The sequence below is a fragment of the Microchirus variegatus genome (assembly GCF_963457635.1).
Source record: "Microchirus variegatus genome assembly, chromosome: 12".
Taxonomy (NCBI): domain Eukaryota; kingdom Metazoa; phylum Chordata; class Actinopteri; order Pleuronectiformes; family Soleidae; genus Microchirus; species Microchirus variegatus.
Window position 1 is genome coordinate 7,267,195 of NC_139813.1, and position 22,425 is coordinate 7,289,619.

General features: G+C 38.8%; 1 protein-coding gene across 1 annotated transcript in view; it reads right to left on the reverse strand.

The window, feature by feature from the left end:
* LOC310935281 (kinesin-like protein KIF13B) overlaps positions 1 to 20,934 on the reverse strand; it is a 31,534-nt gene extending 10,600 nt beyond the window's left edge. The window contains exons 1-31 of the mRNA XM_083899141.1: positions 20,878 to 20,934; positions 19,958 to 20,050; positions 19,013 to 19,193; positions 18,254 to 18,341; positions 17,957 to 18,091; positions 17,172 to 17,284; positions 16,976 to 17,081; positions 16,260 to 16,472; positions 16,062 to 16,172; positions 15,259 to 15,393; positions 14,575 to 14,705; positions 13,934 to 14,020; positions 13,588 to 13,778; positions 12,972 to 13,167; positions 12,733 to 12,895; positions 12,460 to 12,606; positions 10,712 to 10,861; positions 8,917 to 9,051; positions 7,946 to 8,119; positions 7,710 to 7,867; positions 7,197 to 7,329; positions 6,945 to 7,091; positions 6,819 to 6,848; positions 6,595 to 6,694; positions 5,528 to 5,654; positions 5,267 to 5,322; positions 5,057 to 5,175; positions 4,746 to 4,922; positions 4,539 to 4,631; positions 2,425 to 2,577; positions 1,928 to 2,005 (exon numbers count right to left, since the gene is read on the reverse strand). Coding sequence (XP_083755267.1) covers positions 1,928 to 2,005; positions 2,425 to 2,577; positions 4,539 to 4,631; positions 4,746 to 4,922; positions 5,057 to 5,175; positions 5,267 to 5,322; positions 5,528 to 5,654; positions 6,595 to 6,694; positions 6,819 to 6,848; positions 6,945 to 7,091; positions 7,197 to 7,329; positions 7,710 to 7,867; positions 7,946 to 8,119; positions 8,917 to 9,051; positions 10,712 to 10,861; positions 12,460 to 12,606; positions 12,733 to 12,895; positions 12,972 to 13,167; positions 13,588 to 13,778; positions 13,934 to 14,020; positions 14,575 to 14,705; positions 15,259 to 15,393; positions 16,062 to 16,172; positions 16,260 to 16,472; positions 16,976 to 17,081; positions 17,172 to 17,284; positions 17,957 to 18,091; positions 18,254 to 18,341; positions 19,013 to 19,193; positions 19,958 to 20,050; positions 20,878 to 20,908 — 3,951 coding nt within the window. The 5' untranslated portion in view covers positions 20,909 to 20,934. The remainder of the gene's footprint in view (positions 1 to 1,927; positions 2,006 to 2,424; positions 2,578 to 4,538; positions 4,632 to 4,745; positions 4,923 to 5,056; positions 5,176 to 5,266; positions 5,323 to 5,527; positions 5,655 to 6,594; positions 6,695 to 6,818; positions 6,849 to 6,944; positions 7,092 to 7,196; positions 7,330 to 7,709; positions 7,868 to 7,945; positions 8,120 to 8,916; positions 9,052 to 10,711; positions 10,862 to 12,459; positions 12,607 to 12,732; positions 12,896 to 12,971; positions 13,168 to 13,587; positions 13,779 to 13,933; positions 14,021 to 14,574; positions 14,706 to 15,258; positions 15,394 to 16,061; positions 16,173 to 16,259; positions 16,473 to 16,975; positions 17,082 to 17,171; positions 17,285 to 17,956; positions 18,092 to 18,253; positions 18,342 to 19,012; positions 19,194 to 19,957; positions 20,051 to 20,877) is intronic.
* Between the last annotated feature and the right edge of the window lie 1,491 nt (positions 20,935 to 22,425).

Below are 22,425 nucleotides of genomic sequence, written 5' to 3' on the forward strand. Positions count from 1 at the left end.
TGTGATGTGCAGCTTGAATATCAAATGTCACTTCGCTGCTGAACATGATAAAGTGATATATGTATGTCATAATTATTTGATTTAATATTTTCTGGTTATTACAGTTTATACTTGTACTATAATCATAAGCTAATGCTCATTTCTTGGAGTTTAGATGCAGGTAACTGAACATGCAAGCTTTGCAGCTTAAAGCTACAAAGATCTGAATGACTGAGAACCTTCACAGTTTTATCCAACTGGTTGGCATTATAATATATACACACATGTATAAAGACAATGCTGGTATTTACTGTTTTTTCTTTGTTTTTCTCTGGGTTGGGGCGTTTTTGGGTGGCAACATAACGCCATAACAGCGAGAGAGAGGCTGGACAATCAAATTACAGCTGGGTAGGTATCAGACGCTGCGGTAATAGCGTATGCAGCACCTAAGAATTGAAATCCAGGATCGTGAACCAGAGCAGGTCTGAGTTTGGTCTTCATGTGTTGTTCGTATCAGCATCGACTACAACAAAGGCAACGTTTCAACAACAGTGTAGTCTACAGTGTACGTAGTGTAGTAACTCTAGATTCTGACAAACCTTTGAGGTCTGCCGTGCTGAGCTGAGCAGTGAATCATACGAGCCACCACCACTATGTGACTGACCTGATCTGTTTAAATATCTGTTAATAAAAACTGTTCCAGAGGAGGGGCTGACTTTACCTCTGCCTTAAGTCCCGTACTGTAAAAAATATATTTTAAATAAATTATATACAATCATAATTGGAAGTTAGAAGATTAGTTGACATGACTCACATTCAAGTCATTGAGCTGATGAGAAGAGGAGTAGAGATCCAGACTGCTGGCTGTCAGCTGGTTAAAGAGTTAGGGGTTCAGAGCTGAAGTGTTAGTGAGACACGTTAGCAGCACTGAGACAACACTGAGACAAGTGAACTGAAGTGAGACAAGTAAATAACAGAGAGACGGGTTGAATAGCAGTGACACTGGTTAATAGCAGTGAGACAAGTTAACAGCAGTGAGACAAGTTAATAACAGTGAGACGGGTTGAATAGCAGTGACATTGGTTAATAGCAGTGAGACAAGTTAACAGCAGTGAGACAAGTTATCCCCAGAACAAAAACAAGCCCCCGGTGAGTTACTGATGCTGTGGTTTGCAGTCGTGAAAAGATTTACAAGGCTGTTGTGTCAGAGCCTGTTCCCCCATCAATTTATGTTTATTTTTATTCCTTCCTGTAACCAGACCAATATTTTCCCTGTAGTCCTAAATGTCAGGCCAACCCAACCCTTCCTTAATCACATGGTTACAGTATCTCTGTGATGCTGCAACATCTACAACAGCATGTAGAAAAACAATAACAACATACGTGATGCATGTGGCTTGATATCACTCTTTGTGTGTCCGATAATGATACTGATCAGGTAACTTAAAAAACTTCAATTAAAAGTTTGTGTTTTTTTTAGGAAAACTACTAAGCTGTTTGAGCCAAATACCAAGCCATAACAAAGTTCCAACAGTGTAACACTTATTCTGCTTCCAAAGTTCACAGATGAGATCTGACTTTCATACATTTTGCTTTTTCCAATATCTGATCCAGTGATTTTGATCAGTGCCAACCGATACTGCTACAGGGTCTCGTATAAACTCATCCTAATGCACAAGAGTGAGACTGTTTTTATCCTTGTTGGCAAGCAACCATCAGATCTACGAAACAATCAAACAGTCACATAACCCAGAAAAATATGAAAAAGACAAACACGAAAAAAAACAAAAAACTAAAACTGTCCTTTCGAGCATCTCACTTGACTGATTAACCGTTTCATTTGTTCATTTTGGTTTCTGTCAGACCACATGTCGGTTTATGACATGTTCAGTGACAAGGAGCCCTTCACATTTTAAAGCCGGATCGTTGAAGTCCAAAACAAACTTACCTGGTTGATATTTGGAGTGCTCAGGCAGCGTTGGGGAGGTTTCCCTTTGACCCCCAGCTGTTCCCTCACAGCCACCTCCTACACACACACACACAGACACACACACATAGACACACACACAGGATCACGTAAGCAGTCCAGAATTATGATCACAATCATTGAATACAAATGTTACATCAAAACGTCCATGCTCCTGTGACATTAGCAGTAAATTATATGATTAATTAAATGTGCTTTCACTCAGAACCTTTGTATTCCTCAGACTCATTTTCTCCTTTGCTTCTTTTTTGGCAGTCAGGGAAAAAACATGCTGGGATGACATTTTACAAACTGCACAAAGACTGGAAAAGACAATGAGGTTTTAATGTGCTGATGCTCGACAGGAGCAGTGGCTTGTGACAATCTTGGTTTGCTAAAACAAACTCAAATATGATGATTTTATAAAAAAAAAGTCTCTTTAAAACCATGTCAGGTGTTGAAGATGTTTTTTCCCTGACCTGTCTGAGCCGGTCCAGAGTGAGGATGTTCTCCACAGCCAGGATGCTGCGCAGGTATTTCTCTATGGCTGCTTCACTGTCGGCTGACTGGTCGTCCTCAGCGCTGGCAGCGAGCCTGGCCAACATCTCTCTGTCCTCTGGGCCGTGGATGTCCTGTGAAGCAGGGACACAGAAAGTGTTGATTCACTGGCTTATTGACTTTTACATTAAATAATTTCAGCCATGGGCACTTACCTCAATATTAACAGCTCTTAGAAAAGTAGATTAAATGCTCCATTACAAAATGTGTACAAACCACTCTCTATTAATGACTTAAGTTTGTGTCTTTGAGCTGTTATAGTAGCATCAAGCCCCTAACCCAGTGATTCCCAAACCCTGGGTTGGGACCCTCAGATGGGCACTGAGAGATTATTTTTGGTTCCTCAAACTAATTTGCAGATTTGTGTGTTTCAAACTAGCCTACACTGTCGGGGGCCGACAGCAAGGGGTATATCCGCGAACTTGTCCAATCCTCAACTTTCCAATATACCCAAAGTATACGCACTCACACCTGCCACTAACTGTTTTAATTAATTATTAATAAATTCAACAAAATAACTGTTAAATATTATGATATAATGCTGAGTACACTTTATACATGTTCAAAGTATCCATATGAACTCGATATTGAACACAGAAAACCTGAACTCATAAATTTCTCTCTAGTTTTTCATAAAACTAGTTAACCTATTATACCTTGTTAAATATTATGAATATTAAAATGCTAACCACACCTGCCATATCTTCAAAGTGTCCAAATGTCTTGAATGTTTATTAAATTTCATGAAAAAGCATACACTATGTTCAAACTTTCCATTCAATGCATTAATAAAGAAATGGAGGCTTAACTATTTTTTATATGATAATGAATAAATTTATATTATAATGTAATAAATATTATGAATAAGTGCTAAATAAACCCATGATATCTTCAATGTGTCCAAATGAGCTCAATAATAAAGAAAAAATGCCTTAACTATTTTTTCTGTGTTCACTAATAAGTTAACCAGTTAACGTATTATGTAACTATTACCAATCATAGCCAAAGTAATAATGATTGTACTTGTAGATAGTTGTTACATGAATCATTGTACAACATTTGAAGATAAAGCTGAAAATGTGTTTTTAGCATAATACATTAATTAATTTTTTATATGTATAAAGTGTCTTATGTGTTTTATTCTGCTTCCATCTTCACACCAATTAAGATTTGACATGTTTTTACTCAATGAAATATAGTTGTGGGAAAATAAAGTTTGTGTTGACCTAATAGCACATGAAAATATTGAGGATGAATAGAAAACAACATAAACATATGAACAATCTCCAGCTTATTCCTCATCTTACATCTTGCACCAACTGTGGTAGAAAATAAATACATTTGCTCAAGTACTGTACTTAAATCCAATTATACTCAATGCAGGCTATTTCTACTTAAGTGGAAAATGTACTTTGGATGCATCTTGACCTTCTTCCCCACCACTTCATGGGAGATTTTCTACTTTCTACTTCATCATATTTGCTTCGACTTCTGATGCTGTATAGTCTGCTCACATCTCAGACGTCTGAGCCGTTGGCAGCTTCACCAAATGTGATTTCTCACATGATTAAACCTTAAAACAGCCTTGTTTATGTGAACTCTTATTTCCTCTCCCATTAATCATCTCACAAGCACTTACATTCCCAACTTATCTGCCATTCTTGTCGATAAAACTGTGTATAATATACTTCACCTTTATTTTGCTGCAAATACTTTTGTGTTTTATTTGGGCAGGATTATTTCACACAAGACCTTTACCTGTAATATTATATATATAGTATTTACCTTTCTATATTGGTGCAGTGTTGCAATTTAACTATGTCTGTGTTAGTAAGTTGGAGCAATGACACTAGTTGAGTGACTGATGACATTAAAATAATAATTATTTGACTTAGTTTGTCAATCAAACACGTTACAGTAACCTCTGTATGTGTCACTGTGCATCTCAACAGAGCTACTTTTCAACAAATCAAGCGTTTACTGTTTCATAATTTAAAAAAACCAAAAAAACTAAACACAATTGTGTCGTTCTTACCCCTGGGATGTTGGAGACTATTTCAAATGTGACCCCACAGCCGGGGATGGTGCTGCGCTGAGACATCCTCTTCAGCAGACTCTGGGCAAAACCCTGCCACACAACAACAAAAACAACAAAATATCATATCTACTCATGTCATTACTGCACATGGGATAATGAAAGGGAGACAGTCATGTCAGCAGTAAAGTCTCTGGAGTGGTCCACCTGTTTCCCGATGAGGTTGACACAGATGCGTTTCCTGAGGACCAGCTGCATGTGAGCTGGGTGACTCAGCTGAACCACAGTGCGAACCGTCAGGTAAACCCTCTGGTCGCCCGACGCCACACGACTCAGCTGAGGGCACTCGTGGACTGTGGAGTCCCAAGAAGCCTCCACCTTCACCTGGACACATTAAGAATCATGAGAAATTAAAACAGTTAAGATTTCTTTCCACCTACTGTCAAGAAGATCTATTTGAAGTGGAAAATGGCGACAGGATAATAAAAAAAAACAATTGTGCTTTACAGTCTCAGTACCTCTGGATTGTATTGTTTAACAATATGAAGGTCAAAGAATTCGTCCTCATTCTCCCCACTGAGTAACGCGTCCAGTCCCCCAGCCAATGAAGATGAAAGACTGGACTGGAAATCATCAGCTGGAGAAAGAAGAAAGACATAATATTTATGGCCTTGTTGGTTCCAAGAACAGAGGATCTGACTGAATTAGGACAAAAACAAACAACACACCACTGAGATCCAGAAACAGGACAGGAATGTGTGTTTCCATTCCAGACACGGGAACCCTGCAGAGAAAGAGCAACATCATTACACTGATGAAAAACCTTGTCCATGACACAAAGAGGCTTCACAGCTTCTCCAGCTGATCCTGAGCAGCACAGTAACAAAACAACTGTCCCTGAGCGACGCCATGCAATTCATGTCCAACTAAGTGGATGAAAACACTGTGTAGATATTACATAAAATGTTAGCTAATAAAATTTGAGCTACCTTTCTGCTGGTGCTCCAGGGATCCCGCTGCCAGTTGATGGCACCAGGACAGCGTTTCTTTCTTCTGTGAGAGTCAGACGACACTCCAGCAGCTGGGACTCTCTTTCAACATCATCCTCTGACTTATCTAGAGTGCACACACACAATGGTTAAAAAACAAAAAAGGGTATGCTTCATGAAAACATCAACAATGGCAACAACAAAAACAGATCTTTAAGCAATCAAGTATCAAATACAAACAATGTAATGCTAATAAATGGTGTTATAAATGTTCTGCACTAGACCAGAGTGATAAACATTTATTAACAATTATTCTATTCATATTTTGTTGTCCACAAAATAATCTGAATATGTTGTCACCACAGCTGCAACAATTACTTGATTATCAAGTGATTACTAAATGTATCCCCTATTATTTTGATAATTGATGAATTGGTTTGTTTTATCCAACAAAGGTTTTGTGAATTCAGCTTCTTAAGCGTTAATATGTTCAGTTTTTATTATTTCTCTATCAACATTTTTGGTTTATGTACAAAAGAAAACATTTGAGGACACTGTCATTTTACAGCATTTTCTACATTTTATGGACAAAATAACAAATTGATCAATCAAGGAAAACAATCAACAGATTAATCAATTAAAACAAGCTTAGCGCTATCCTATTTGTCCCATATGTGATACACTACATCAACATCATACATGATAACATGATATGGAATACATATTGATTATTCACAGGACAGAAACGGTCTACTACTAACTACAACATGGGGCTCACAACTGAGGAAAATAGTCCATTCTAAAGGGTAAATAATAACTTGCTGTAACAGCTGCGATGTGGGAGACGAAACATGTACATCATAAATTTTCAAAAAATAGGAGAAGGTAAAATTCAGTCTATCATTAAAACTGAAGCACACTGTGTCACGGTGCAAATGAGATGTATCTATAAAAAGTGGATACAGACTAGAAAATAGATGACTGGAGATGTTGCTGCTGTCGCATTAATTTCCATATGAGAGCTGGTGATCATAAATGTGACTGCCGAGTGTGATTCACAGCGTTACCTGGTTTGGAAACTATCTTCTGTAGCTGCTGGTCCAAATACTCCTGCCTCTGAGTGAGTGTGACCATCCACTGTTCCCTCATCCTCTCCAGGTCCGCCTCCTAATGAACGCACAGAGGCAGAAACACACATTCAGACCTTTTGATGTGACAGTTCTCACAGGAGAAACAAAAGTCACAAGCTTTTTATATGCCCATTATAAAGCCATTCTTTTTTTTTACTTACTTGATAACTGTCCATGTCTTCATCGCCACCCTGAAATGTTATCAGAGAAACATTTAAAAGAGTCACAGTCAGAAAATGTACAATTTCGAATGTCACACACAGCAGCAGACTTTTTTCCTCGCTCACCCAGTGTAATTCACTGCCTCTAGAGAGACGTGTCTGTCGGACCTTGACGTCTCCAATGGACACAGAGAGGACGGAGGCAGCAATGAGGGGCATGGTGCCCGAGTCGGACACGGGCCTCACCTCCACCCGGACCCGACGAGACTGACCCTGAGGGAGCAGATTTACATTTTGCATTCAACATAAACCCAGTCTATCTTTTTTTTAAGTCAGTAGGGCTAGTGTTGTGAATGTCGATGACGACGATGATGATACCTGTCTAAGCTGGAAGATTCCTCCTGTACGTATGTCTTTGGCAGGCAGAACCTCCACAGCTGTGAACTCTCCGGCCTCATTCAGCTCCATCAGCTGCACCCACAACTCCAGCCGACGAGTCACCTCACTCCACCTGCAGGCGAGAAACACAACACCGTCAGAAGACAAAAATGTAACTAACTAAGATGAATGTTTTTAAAATGTTTTTAAAATTAGATTTCAAATAACATCTAAAAAATGATTTGTTCAGTAATTATTTAATTATTTCTTTTTGGATTCTCAAAGATGTAAGTCAGTTTTTGATGTATGTGTGAGAAAGATGTATCTTACATTATTTAAATAACAGGGAAATCTGGAATGTGTGACCAGAGTGTGAACAGCAATGTCAGTTTGATACCAGTTTGCTGGACTCCCTCTCCTACTAATTTCAGTGATCCTATGTAATGTTTTAATTGAAAAAAAAAAAAAGTGTTGCTTCTGGATGGATTTGACTGAGTGATAGTGATACTCCACCTCTCTCTGAGGGATCTGGTCTTGGCTTGAATCACCCCGAGGTCCCAAAGTGCCAGGTTTCTGCGATGGATTTCTTGTTTGTGACCAAACACTTCAATGGCCAAAGCCCCTTCAGCCAAAAACTCCACAAAGTCTTCTGACACTGGCACAGACAACTCCTGCACAGACACAAAAAGAGTCGATGAAATTGAAATGTTCCGTCTTTTCTTTATTGACATTGCTTTTCAAGTGTTTACCTTGGCACTGTCAAAGACCACACTGCACTGAGGGTCTCTGATGTCAGATGAAGAAGTGGATGGCGCCATCTCTGGAGCGATGAACACAGGCTCTTCTTCTCCCCAGAAGTGGTACTGGCAGAAGACAAAGTTGGAAAGATGGCGAGGAAGACCAGTAGCCTGGAGGATTTTCACCTGGAAGAGAGAGAGGATGAGGACATTTTGTTATACATGCAGCAACAGAGAAATCTCACTTTTTATGCAGTTGGTTTGGGCCAGGTCAGACAGGTGAGAGGCCGTATTCCTGTAAAACATGTGGAAAGAGTTTTGGACACGGATTGTATTTGAGACGCCATGAAAGAATTCACACAGATGAGAAGCCGTATTCCTGTAAAATGTGTGGATAGAGTTTTTTGAAGTTCTGTCTCAGGAACTCAGCCATTAATAGCATTTCCAAGTATAACATGCCAAAATAAGACTGCATTAGTAATGTATTGTTAAAGTCTTATTATTTGGATCAAACAACCCTTTTAGTCAGTTTCCAAGAAAACAAAGTCAACAGATAACTATGATATTCAGTCGACTGAGTTAATTAAAATTGTCACATTTCACAGCACAGTGAGCTGGAGAAAGTCATGATAGAGAGAAGACACAACAATCCGTCTGCCTGCCAGATCCATAATTCATTTCTGACTGCAGAATTTTCCCACGGGCAGTACTTCAGATTGAAGTTGGACTCACTTCCACTAAATGGTATCTGGAAACATACAGTACATATACAGAAATACAGTACATACATAAGACACTTTCACTTGAATGTTTTGTTAAGTCTGTCTGTGAGTAACTGTTGTTGCACAGTACGTACGTGTCAAAACATGTCTCTCTTGTAAATGAGACCCTGGGTCTCAGTGAGATCACGTCTTCCTAGCTTTAACTGAATTAGCCATGAATACATATGAGAGTCTGCATTGTTAATGAAGCCATATTCTCACCACACAGTCCAGTTTACGTTCCACTGAATCTCCCTCCGTGTTGTGGATCTCCTGAATGTCAGACTTTACTGGACCCCCCTCTTCTTCAGAGCCTTCTGTCCCTTGCCACAGCTCCACATGCAGACGTCCAGCCACCTGACACGCACACACACACACGCACACACACACACACACACACACACGCACACACCACAGAAAGAACATACAGGTGATGATAGATTTGTCTTTTTTAAGGTTTAGTTGTGATTGCACATTCATTATTCTGTGATCACAGAAGTTTATCACTTACTCAGACGTATACCATTGTATTATTGAAGATCACATATTCAAAATAATTATTAAAAAAAAGTATATATACGTGTAGATATATATATATATATCTACACGTATATATACTTTTTTTTAATAATATATATATATATATATATATATATATATAAAAGTCATTTACAAAAATGTACAACATTACAAAATACTGTAAAAATAAAGGCTTAGTTTTTTGTTCATTTAGAGCAACATTAGCATCCATTTACATTCATGTAAGTGGCCACCTTATGTAATGTATGAATGTAAGTACAATGTTCATTCCTCTTTTCTTCTTCATTTTCAGAAGAACTCCTCAGGTAAATATTTGACAAATATTCTTCTCCATTATGTTCACCAGCTAAAATAATATGAATTACAAACCTTGTATAACAGCATGGCCTCAAAAATACCAATCTCAAATCAGGCATGTAGCTTCCCTATAGAATCAGGCAGCAGCCTGTCCACTGGCATTATTGTTGCATATCAAAAATATACAATTCTTAGTTTTGACAGCTTTACCAAATTCCAAATAGCACATTCCTGAAATGAGTGTCTAAATGTGTGAAATGAACAATAGCTAGAATAAACTCTTACTGCAGCACATCGGCTTCATCCTCTGTCTTAGTATAATGTTGAATTGCATAATCTTTATCAAATAAATACATAAATAATAACTTGGTGCCATTGGGTACTAGCATTTTCACAGTAAACAGCTGTGGTTAAAAACAAACATAGTGAGAGCAGTGAGATGACAATTAGAAAACAAAACAACCGTTAACCGCAAAGATCTGAGGGAAACTGTTATGATATGAGTGATAATTCTCTGTGGGTTTGGTATTATGAGTCACAGTAATTAAAATGTTTTTACATTAGGCAGGACTTCTTCCATGATAACAATTATATAATAACTTTTCAGCATAATGTAAATCAAGTCAGCTGAGAGGGAAAACAACACTCTTCTTCTGTGCCGTCAGGGGGTTTTGACCAATCACAGCACAGTTTAGAAAGACAAAGTGGGGGAAAGACTAGTAAAAAAAAAAAGGAAACAAGTTGTATATTAAACACAATAAAACATTTGTCAAGATCAGCAGAGGGTTTCGGAGATGATAGATTAGTCTCTGCTGTCTATGAAAAAATTGAATCTGTCCCTGCTCATCTGATGAGGAGCTCAGACGACCAAGCTAAAACATGAGTACTTTTCTGTTCCGCGGATTAAAACAGAAATCCACTAACTTTCCAGCTCACCTGCCAACCGCAGCTTTGAATCAATGGTTACACACATTAAATATTGATTAGTGCAGCTGTAATTAATTCATCATCAAAACGAATGCCAAATGGATCGACAAAATTAATCCGTTTGGTGTCATCTGTAACCTGAGATGATTCAAAGAACAGATCTAAGTCTGATCGGCCATCGGCCACAGCCATCGTCACCTAAGACTGTTCTACACGACACAAGTCACAAAGTCACAAAGTCACACATTCTTACCTCTCCCTTCTGGTTGATGATGGGCACTGCATACTGCAGCTTGACGTCATAGAACAGGCAGGCCAGGAAAACGTTGGCCACGCCGATCAGACTGTGATTCTCCTGCTCGTCGAAGAACGGGTCAGCACGTTTGAAATAAGACCGCATCACCTGGTTCAGGGTAAAAGCAGAGCAGTAAGAATGGTGTGAGACTGGTGAATTAACCTGAAATTAAACAGTCATTCTTCTGGACTTCCTCCATATGGATTCTAAGCTGTAAATAAATGTTTAACTTTTTGATGTCTATGTGTCAATTTATTTACTTTTAGGAATCTGGGTAAAAGTTATTTAAACAATAGATGGGATGTAAAAAGTGGAAGTAGTCTTCTGGTTTTCCAGCTGAACTAATCAGGAAGTAAGGATATAGACTCCAATGGTTGCAAAATTAACTACCTTTAAATTTCAGTCTGTGGGAAAATTAACCTACTCACAAACAGCAGAGCCTTAGCTCATCACTGTACGCTGTACTCAAGAGTAAACTGGCCTTCTCTTTTTATGCAACGACTTAGTCATTGGTATGTTTTTATCTACAAGGCAATTTTAGGTAAAATCCCTTGTTATTTTTCATTGTATACGTCTCGAAAATGTGTCCCCCATGCGTTAAGGTCTCGGGATATGGTGCTTATGATTGTTCCTCAAGCTCGTACAGAGCTGGGTAAAACAGCTTTTAAGTTTTTTGCGCCGTCTTTGTGGGAATAAGCTGCCGAAGCAGCTCAAGCTTCAGGATCTAGTAACTCTTAATGAATTTAAGGCTGTTGAGTTTGAAGTCGGACTCCATCGGAAATTGTCAATGTTTTTAGTCAATAATATATAATAATAATTAAGTGCAGTTTTACTACTGCACTTAATATTGAACGTGTATTTTGTATTGTGTTTTATGTGTAACTGTGTTCTGCTGCCCATCTTGACCAGGTCTCTCTTGTAAAAGAGATTTTAATCTCAATGAGACTAACCTGGATAAATAAAAAATGAAGGACTATCAAGACCACAGAGGAGTTTGGTGTAGAAGAACTTGACTGGCTCTCAACCCCATCGAGCATCTTTGGGATGAACTGGAACGGAGATTGAAAGCCAGACCTTCTCGTGACTGACCTCATAAATGCTCTTCAGAATGAATGAACACAAATTCCCACAGAAACACTTAAACACATTGGGGAAAGTCTTCCAAAAAGCATGGAAGTTGTTATACTGTAACTGCAAAAGGGGAACCAACTCCATATTAAAGTACTGTACATGTATTTGAATATGTCATTACAGTCCCTGTTAGTGTAAAAGTCAGGACCATGAGTACTTTTGTCCATATGTATGAGTGGACACCAGTGTGATTGTTAGGATTTTCCAAGAGGAGCCTGGTTTCTGGGTGACATCTGTGAACATCTGGTTGCAGAAAATCAATAATAGCACTGACCGAATTGTGAATGTCGAGGTTTCAAACAGAGTTCAGATTTTTATCAGTGATGTCACGACCGGTTGCTACTTGGTTTTCCCTGTGCATAATTATCTCTGCTTATTCTGCATCCCAGCTTCTTAGCATTTACATCAGTTGAGGGTGTAAAAGTCAAAATGTCAAAATAATAAATTCTGGCGGCTATCGACTGACATCGTACAGCCGGCACTAAATGACACCTCTCTGCACCTACAGGGGTGAAAAACTGTGCCAATAAAATATAAATCACCAATCCACCAGGTTGTCATCACTCTTGACTCACAGGATTGTCTTCATCAAAATCCTTCCACTCCTGGTAGAGCTCTCTCATGTCCACCAGCCTGTTCTCCATCTTCTCCAGAGCCCAGATCTGTGTCCCTTTACCTTTACGACGGACCTGAATGGCCGGCTCACTTAACACCAGATCACGCTATGAAAAAAGATGGGGTAGAAAATACACTAGACTTTCATGTTGGCCACAAACACATGGTCAGAAAATGAAAGCCTGGTGTGAAGGGATTTTGAAAGCACACTCATATAAATATAGATCCCCTACCTTCCTGTTGGCGTCCAGATTAGAAGCAGGAATCTGAAGAGTGACCAGGTACTCTGTTCTCTTGTTAAGTTCCTCTGCGATGAAGCTGGCCTCTTGAGCCAGCAGGTTGGCCCGTACTATCTGCTCCCTGAGGCGCCGCAGGCTGCGAGTCATCATTGCCTCTCTGCACCACAACCAACACATGCAGGTTTTAATCTGAATATGCTCTCCTATGTGCAGAAGAAACTGCCTCGCCTCACCTGTCCTCACTCCACCGCCGCAGACGTTTGTGGGAGCCAGGTGATGCAGCAGCATTGACTGGGAGACCTGACACATCCAGTTTCTGACGGAGCTGCTGCAGCTCCTGCTCATACATCTGCCTCTGCCGCTCCAAGGCACAGCGTTTTTCCTCCTCATGCTGCCTCTCCAGGGTCTGTAGCACTGACTGTAAGGGGTCTGAGGTCAAGTGGGATGAAATAAGGAAGAGGTGTAAAGTTAGGAAGACTAAATGTGCAGTTTATATACTTGTATATAAAATTAGCAACTATAGCTTTCTTGTCATGTCAGAAGAATACGAGTACTGAGAACTGTGGCCATATTAAAAATAAAATGCTGTCATCCATCCTTCTTTGGTTATATATTTTATAGATTACAATAAACTTCAATCTCAATCTCCAATCTTGCAAACCAATAAGCATTAACCTGTGAAGCATTCTGAATAAAACAGAAACACTTTTTATCTGCCTATTGCGAACATGCTCTGATCTTCTTGGCTAAAACTTATCAGTTTGTGTTTTTATGAAACACAGTTTTATAAAAGAAGCTTTGTTTATTCTGCGTCGATCTTTTTCTATTCCCCTGTTCAGTCCGACTCACCATTGCTGCCCATGCCTTTCATCATGACCTCAGTCTGGGCAAACTCGTAACTGAAGCTCCGCTCACTCGACACGTCGCTGTATGTGTCCATTTCTGACTCCAGTAGCTCTGTGCTCAAACAAGTCTTCATCACAGCACTGTCCACTTCATCATCACCCCCTACATGAACCATATGTCTGGGCAAGTTGATCCTGTGTGTTTACATGTGGGAGGTAGTGGTTGTGTATCAAGAATGAGAAGGAACCACATGAAAAACAGGAAGAGGTGAAATGAGTTTCAGATCACATTGGTAAATAAATGCCACGCTACATGAGTTCCAACTAAACACTGAGCAGCTGAGACACACCTGAAGAAATGGTTGTTCCCCCACAGGATTCTGTCACCGTGATGCAGCTGCACTGGACTAGTGATGGCAGCACCATTTACACATGTGCTAAAGAGACACAACAAACATTACACATCACACAATTTCTGATAACAAGATAACAAAAGAAATAGACTATACCCACACTCTACAAGCTGAAAATGTCATTCATAACTACAGGCAAGTTGACAGTGTATTGCTTTGCAAATTCCACTTCTTAACATGTACACATAGATTATTTCTATACTCACCATCACATAATGTTGCTGTATTAATCAAAACTGAAATCTGAATTTTAAAGCATTTCCATGTTATTTAAGCCCTGGTCGATTACTTCCTCTTTTGAAAATAATGATCACATTTCGGTGAAGCAAAATCATTTGAGGGTTAATTGAGGAAACGAGGCCCTATTTATGCTTAAGTTAAAAAAAGTTGAAAAATAATTTAGTAAAGTATCCTAACATCCAATCTTAGACCAAGACCATTTCTCCCTTGGGTAATAACACATCCACTGACAATATTATGATCAACCTTGTGAACTATTTGAATGTTCACATTCCTCTAAAGGCCATGTGATATCACTGAACTTGTGACTTTCCTTATTTCTTTCGTTGAAGACATACCGAGCGTTACGGTGAGGAGTGAGCACCACATTGTTATTTTCAGCGATGTCGATGACGCAGTGCTCAGTTTGGATGGCCATTCCACACAGCTGGATGTCCTGTGAGTTGGCCGAGCCCACACGAGTGTGTTCCTGGACACGAGAAGACAATGTAGGAATATACAGTATATATATACATAAATATACACACTGTATATCTGTGCCACAGACAGCCTTCACATCCACAGCACAGAAAAGAGCACCAGACTGTGTGTGTGTGTGTGTGTGTGTGTGTGTGTGTGTGTGTGTGTGTGTGTGTGTGTGTGTGTGTGTGTGTGTGCATGTACACGTCTGTATTAGGCTAAGAAGACACATTATGATTAAGAAGTATGCTTGTGCGAACATTTCAGCAGGTTCTCACAACTTGTTTTTGATGGTTACAATTAGGATTAAGGTAAAGGTTAGGGATGGTTAAGATTAGGGTAACGGGCTAGGAAGCATTTTGATTGTTCCAGGTTTCACTCATGTTGTGGGGATCTCATTTTGGGGGCTTGTCTTCCTTATGGGGACAAAAAGCAAGTCCCCATAACATAAAAATATTAAGGCGAAGACATGTTCGAGAAAGTCTCCATAAAATAAATGGAAGTCAATGTGATATCCTCTGAAGTAATGGAAACCAGACTGTGTGTGTGTGTGCATACACTACCTTGAGGTAATAGACTAGCAGCTCGTTGAGAGCAGGGTCAGCATTAAGGTTGACAAGGAAGCACTTGTCTTCCACCACTCTGATCCCAGAAGACTGCAGAGAAATTCCCAGGCTTTCCAGCTGCTTCTGACGCTCCTAAAGATAAAACATAATCAATATCTAAAACAGGAATTGATACATTCATCAGGTAACTATTGTAGGATGTGGCTGGTGATTTAGTGTGTCTACCGAAGAAAAATAAAGAATATGACACACTTTCCTTTTATTATTTACAGAGTATAAGCATGTTTGTGTGTATGTGTATGAGTATGTAGCTGTGTTTCAATCCAGGGTATGGATCCTACCAAGTGAGGACAAGGAGACAGGAGTCATGTGTTGTGTGAAATTCCCTTCTTCTTCTCCTAATAGAATCTGGCAGGCTGTACACCGAGAGGTTAAACGCTGCCCTCCACGGTTCAAAGGCTTCTGCCTCTCAATGTCTGACTGCTGATTTAAGCCTTAATTATTCAAAACATCACAAACATCTATTTAAACTAATCTGATATATATATATATATAAATATAAATATCTAAAATATAACATTTTCAGTATTTTTTTTTAAGTTGATGATAGTTTTGTGTTGCACCAGTTTTATTAGTTTTGTGATTATTTATTAGTATTGATGGTGTTTTTTGGGACAGTCTATGTCGTGGTGTGACACATTTGGACAACATCCAGACGATGAATACACGCTTAGGAGTATCCAGACCCTGGATTGAGACACAGCTTTGTGTGTATGTGTGCGTGTGTGTGTGTGTTTCACCTGTGCAACAGCCTCGGTCTTCCTGAGTTTGTCCTCCCAGGTCACCATCATTTCTTGGATCAGTTTCTCAGACTCCTCCAGCCGCTCCTTCAGGTCTGGAGCCTTCATGGACTGACAGAGACACAAAGGGTTATTAAGTGATAGTCACAGTGTTGAATGTTCACAATACGAGCCAAGAATATCTGAAGTGATGTGAACCTCAGCTTCTGTGAGCTGCTCTCTCAGTTTTTCCACTTCCTCCCGCAGTTCTCGGATGATCCTGGCATTAGGATCTTCGTTGACGACGGCATGGTTGACTATGTTCTTTGCTCTGTCGGCGTAACGCAGGGTAGACAGCGTCTCGTCGTAGTTGTCTGCTGAAGGACTGATAGTGGCGACCATGGCCGTGCGGCTGTTCCCTCCCAGGCTGTCCTGCAGGCACAAACACAAATTTAACTACTGTGAAAGCCCCTAAATGTCAAGGATTATATTTTGGATTAATTTGAAATAAGGAAAATCCACTGTTTTAATTTGGTGAAACACTAATTGAATATGTAAAAGGCATATGATTTATGAGCACAGGGACTTAGATAAATACCATGCTGTCTGGAACAAACTGTAAGATTAATTTAAAAACAAAACAAAATTTGCCTTTTTTTTCAACTAAGCAGATCTAATTATAATAAACAGCAAAGCTCAGAAGTAAATGGGGAAAATGAATTAAAACCACATCAGACAAAGGATTTGAAAAGTTCATATAGCAGCCTTTTGTGTATGTAGTGTAGAAAGATTGTTTTGTGAAAATGTCCAGTTCAGGATAAATTTGGGAAAATATGCAAAACTGAAGAGGATACATTGATCACTGGTCCAACAATAAGACATTTACTTGTGATGGAATCTGTGGTGAAGTTCTGTTACTTATTTTCTCTGTGTACCTTGAGCAGCCAGGTGAGGACAGAGTCCCTGTAAGGGACAAACTTGGTCTTCCCTGCTCCCTGGTCAGCCAAGGCAGAGATAACCAAACCAAGAGTACTGAGAGATCTGGAGGAAGGGGCACAGAGAGAGGAATACAAGGTGGGGATTAAAGAGGGGAGTAAATAGTGGGGGCAGGGAAGGATGATGTTGACTTACTTGTTGATATTGCTGCCTTCTTTCAGTCTTTCCCCGGCTGCTCCGGTCTTCGCCGCTCGCTCGCTGCCCGCCAAGTCCACCAGACTCAGTTTGCTCACTTTCTCACCACTGGTCTGAAGCAAAAACCCAGACACATCCATGTTTATTATAATCACATTCAAATACCTCTAAAACCCCTGTCCATCTTTTCTAGTCTGGGTAGCATCACTGATACAATGAACTTCTACATTGTCTGACATGAGAAGTTACACTTTTATCTGAACTAAAAACTAATATTTTTTTTCCATAATTAAATATTTTCTCATTTACTCAAATCCATTATATGTTTGGTCTATAAAATGTCAGAAATTGTTGAAAACCTGTCTTGTTTTGTCCACAAACCAAAAGTATTCAGTTTTAATGATAACTTTGTTACATGGAGCAAAGAAACCAGAAAACATTCACACACAAAATCTGAGAGCTTGGTTATTTATTGGTTGTTTAATTACAAAAAAAAAGAAAGACTCAATCGGTTAAATTGATTCTCATAATAGATTAATTTCAATCAATTAATAAGGAATTAGTTGTTGTCTTTCCAAAATACTGAGCTTTTAGATCACGTTTTAAATAAGACAATGTGTAATACAAAAGAGTTCTCACCAGATCTGTGAATTATACTTTTGAGTGTTTATTTTTAGCAATCACGCCTTGATTTGACGCCTAAACTTTTCTTCTACCAACAGACTATTAATAGCATAATCATTTTGCTTCCATTTGGTGTGTGTGTGTGTGTGTGTGCTTCCTACCCCAGACTGCAGGTCCATGAGTGTGTGTGTGAGGATGATGTTGAACACAGCATGTGATCTGCTGCTCTCTTCGTTCATGTTTGTTGCCGCCACTGTGCGAGATTTATTTCCCTCTGACATGAGGGATTCGATGTCCTGGTCAGACAACAAACAAACAAAGTCTATGTCTGTATCCATCCATATGAAATCACATTTACTCTTTTGACATTTCAAAGTAATAAAAGCAAAAAGTAAACAGACCAAAAATAACATTATCAAGTAGCTCGCAATATGTTTCCCAACAAACGCCTACATTACCTTATAGCTGGCCACAGCAAGGCGGGAAAGACCGTCGACATAAGGCCCAAAAACTTTGTGCTCTCTCACTCTCAGTGCTTGTCGACTTCTACAGAGAGGAAAAGAAAAAAGCAAAAGAGAGAAAAATATATTTTTATCCTACATTTCCATTGTGTTACTCAAATAAAAAAGGAGTAAATAAACTGTGAAACTGTGTTTCCTCTCTTCCTGCAAGAACAAATCCCATGATGGGGCAAATATGCATTATGTATTATTAATCATCAGAGTAATTGATCAGGAAAATAATCAAATGTTGCAGCCTATGTAAAGCTATTGAAGACCTGCAGCTGTGCACATATTATGTTATGTGTTGACAGTAAACTTAAAGCATGAATGAAGTTGACCACATGGATTTGCTGAAACAGAGGATTTAAAGTTGGGCTGCAATTATTAAATGATTACTAAATTAATTGGCAATAATTATAATAATTATTAATTTTAATAATTAATAATTATAATAATTATTAATTTTAATAATTGTTTGATTATGCTTTTTTTCCTCTTAATTGTTAAATATTTTCTGGTTTCTTTAATTTTCTCTATTTTTGGTTTGTGGACAAAACAAGTCATTTGAGCAAATCATCATTTTGAGGTTTGGAAAACAGTGATTTTAGCATTTTATGCACCAAACAACTGCTTGCTTGATCAAGCCTTAGTCCCCCACTTAAAAAAAAAATCTCACAATTTTTATGTCAACTCAACCAAAAAGAGTTTCCTCACCCTTTTGGGTCGAGCAGGTCTCTGACCTTCTCGTTGTAAATCTCCATGAAAGAGACTTCTACAGTGAAGCTTTCTCCCTCTCTGGCCTCCTGCACAGTCCTGCTGAAGAGGGAGCTGCAGAGTCGAGGGATCAAACCAGGCTGCTCTGCTGAGCCCATCATGGTGTAGGACTTCCCAGAGCCTGGAGACACACAGTATTACTCCAAATTATAAAAGTACTAAATAAGCAAATCAGCATTAAAAACATAACTGCGTCATCATGAAATTATGATAGTGATGTTTTTTTTTTTAGGAATGGTGATAGTAGGACGGTATGATCAACATTCAGTTTTACAGGCTGTGTAAATCTGTAGAGTTTTGGAAAATCAATAAAGCTTTTTATAAACTAATTAAATTGTTTGTTGGGTTGTTGGTTGGAGACTTGACACACTTTTTATAAGATGTGCAGCATTAAAAGCAAGTGGCATTTAAAAAGGCCAAATGGTGATTTAAAATAGATTTGAAGAGTAGGGCTAAGGACAGCAGGAAAAAGGAAAAAAAAACTGTACGTGACTCTAAAGAACAGATGCAAAACACTTCTTAAGCTCTTATGTATTTCAATGAGAAAAAATAACACTCCAAAATAAGAAAAATTAGGCAAAGATTAAGAGAACTCAGATGGATCAAAATAAGACAAAACCTTTGAATAAAAGCCGATGAAATGGCTTGTTGGGACAAAAGTCAGAACCAAAGCCCAAACACATACAAACAGTATACACACAGACCAGGTTTTTTGCTACATGTGGCGAGCTATTTGGTCACTGAGAGAAGTTTTGTTACTTGGAACAAGGCTGGGTGACCAAAAAAAATGTCAATATGATAAAACGTTCTACAATGCCGCAAAACAAATGCCTAATAACTTCTTTCAGCGTTAAGGACCGATCCCAAACAGGAGATTGAACATACCTGTCTGACCGTAAGCAAAGATGCAAGCGTTGTAGCCCATAAAGGCATTGTCCAGCAGACTCTGTCCAAGGCACTGGAACACAACATCCTGACCTGCACACAGACCAACACACTCTGTAATGTCTGCAAGTACACACTGTGACAAGATGAAAGTATGAACTATATATTATATTACAACATAACTTCAATGAGGCAAAGAAAAGGCACCGAATATAAAGACAAATGGCTGCTCAATTATCAATACACATAAACAGAGGCTGATGCCTATTTGTAGATTTGTTGGCCCATATATATATGTGTGTATTTTTTTTCCTTCAACTAATATAATTGCTTAACAAACCATGCAAACTATTACTTAACGTCAGTCACCAGTTATAGAACAATGCAAATGGTCTGTCTCTCCAATCTATGTATCATAACTGCTGCAGTGCAATTATATACAGTATTATATACAGTAAATGTTTAATACATGAAACAGGCCATTAGAAAATTAACCAAAAATATTTTTGGAGGAACAATGGTTTTAGTGATTTTGCAACATTTATCAAACTTCTATCAAGCAAATATCAGCCGTGAATGAGTATACCTCTACAAACACTTAAAGTGGGATATGAAGAAAATACACTTCCATACAGGTTCAAAAGTCAAAGAAACAATGGACATGGTGGCTGCTCAATGATCAATTGTTAAGAAACTCCCAGGCAATTGTTGTTGATGTTCCAACACATTAGAATACACAACTCTAAAACACTAGAAGAGAGGTAACTGGTGTGTAACTCAATCCTCCATCATCCTGGCGTCTTCAGTTTCAATAAATAGTAATGAATATCAGGAAACATTCTGTCAGGAGATAAGTTTGAGAAATGACTCAGCAGAGAGCATGTCATCAAGCAGCACACTATGAAACACAGTGTACAAACCTGCAAATTTGTCTTTCTGAGATTCATCCATGGACCAGAAACAGTAGTCGTACGCAAAAGCCTGAGGATAATAAAAGCAAGTGATACAAGAGTCTGCATCTTCACACAAATGGAACATTATGAGGCAGAAAATTCAAAAGAATCACCACAATATTCAACCCAAATCAAAGTTTAATTTAACACGTACCTTTGGCTGACTCCTGAAGACACAAGAGAGAGAAAAAGAAAACATCACACTTAATAATTGGTGTTAAAAATAAACACAAACTCGGCTATTTGAAATGTTAGTGTGACTCTATCACAGCCGTGTGGATTTACACAGCAGAGGAAACACCAGGAGACCTTGCCAAGGCAAGAGCATGTGAAAATAATAATTAAACAGCATTAATAATAAAAACAAACACTGACACTGTGGTCCAGGTGAGATGCATTTTACATGATTCTGAACAAAGCAAAGAAAAGCCTTGATTTAGCAAAAAAATGTCTTTAGTTTAAACTGGGGTCCACATATGCACAGATGGAAACTTGTGGCATGTAGCAGATCCCGACAACAGTGAGAGCGTCTTATTTCTTTATTCCATTTTCTCCAAAAGTCTGCAAAAACTTAAAATACTGACCTTTATGTCACATGACTGCCTCTATAACCTGTCTGTTAGAGGAGTCTCAAGTGGGATCACGGCACGACTTTGTGGTATTGCAACTAAGAACGATTTCCATAATTGGAAAAAAAATGCATCACTTTGAGTAACAGTTTTGTACAGAATTGTGTCCATAACACACATTTAATATCTTGGTTCAAATGTCACAAAGTCAAAAACAGAGAAATGAATTCAGATTGTTTATGTTTATTGGGCCATTTTTCATCTGTAATATTTATTCTGCCTCAAGGCAAACTCATATGATTAGTTTAATGACGTAAATAAAATGGAGAAAAACTGGTGGAGCCATGGATCACTCTGCTTATGAGGCATGTCATTAGGGCTGTGAGAAGGCTTTTACTTTTAAAATCACGTACTAAACCAAAACAATAAAATCTAGTTTTGAATGTAGCTCTTAGCTTCATTATTGCCAGGGGCTTTAATGGTTTTTAATCTGCTTGTGTGTGTGTTACCTCTTTAGGACCTTTTCTGGCTTAAACACTGACCTTGTGGGGACCAGTAGTCAAGGAGTTCAGGGCTAAGATTTGAATTGTGGTTAGGTTAAGGTTAGGTATCAACTGGTTATAGTAACACTTGGTTTGGGCTGTAGGTTTAGTCATGTGTGCGCTAGTTGCGAGGGTTCCTATTTAGCCTTCAACATCGCTGCAGTCTGTTCAAACACAACGCGTCTCTCAGGACAGGGACCCCCATTCAAGTCAGTTTTTAAGCAGATACTCAAATCAATGTGCACTAGTCCTGTGTGGCAGTTCACAGCAGTAGAAGAGCAGCAGAAAACCATAGGTAAAAAGAGCAGCATGAGCAAAAAAAAAGCCTGATGCAACTCCGGGTCAAAGTCTGCAGAGTAAGAAGGGAGAGTTTCCTGGATAAGGAATCAAAGGTGTTTTAAAAC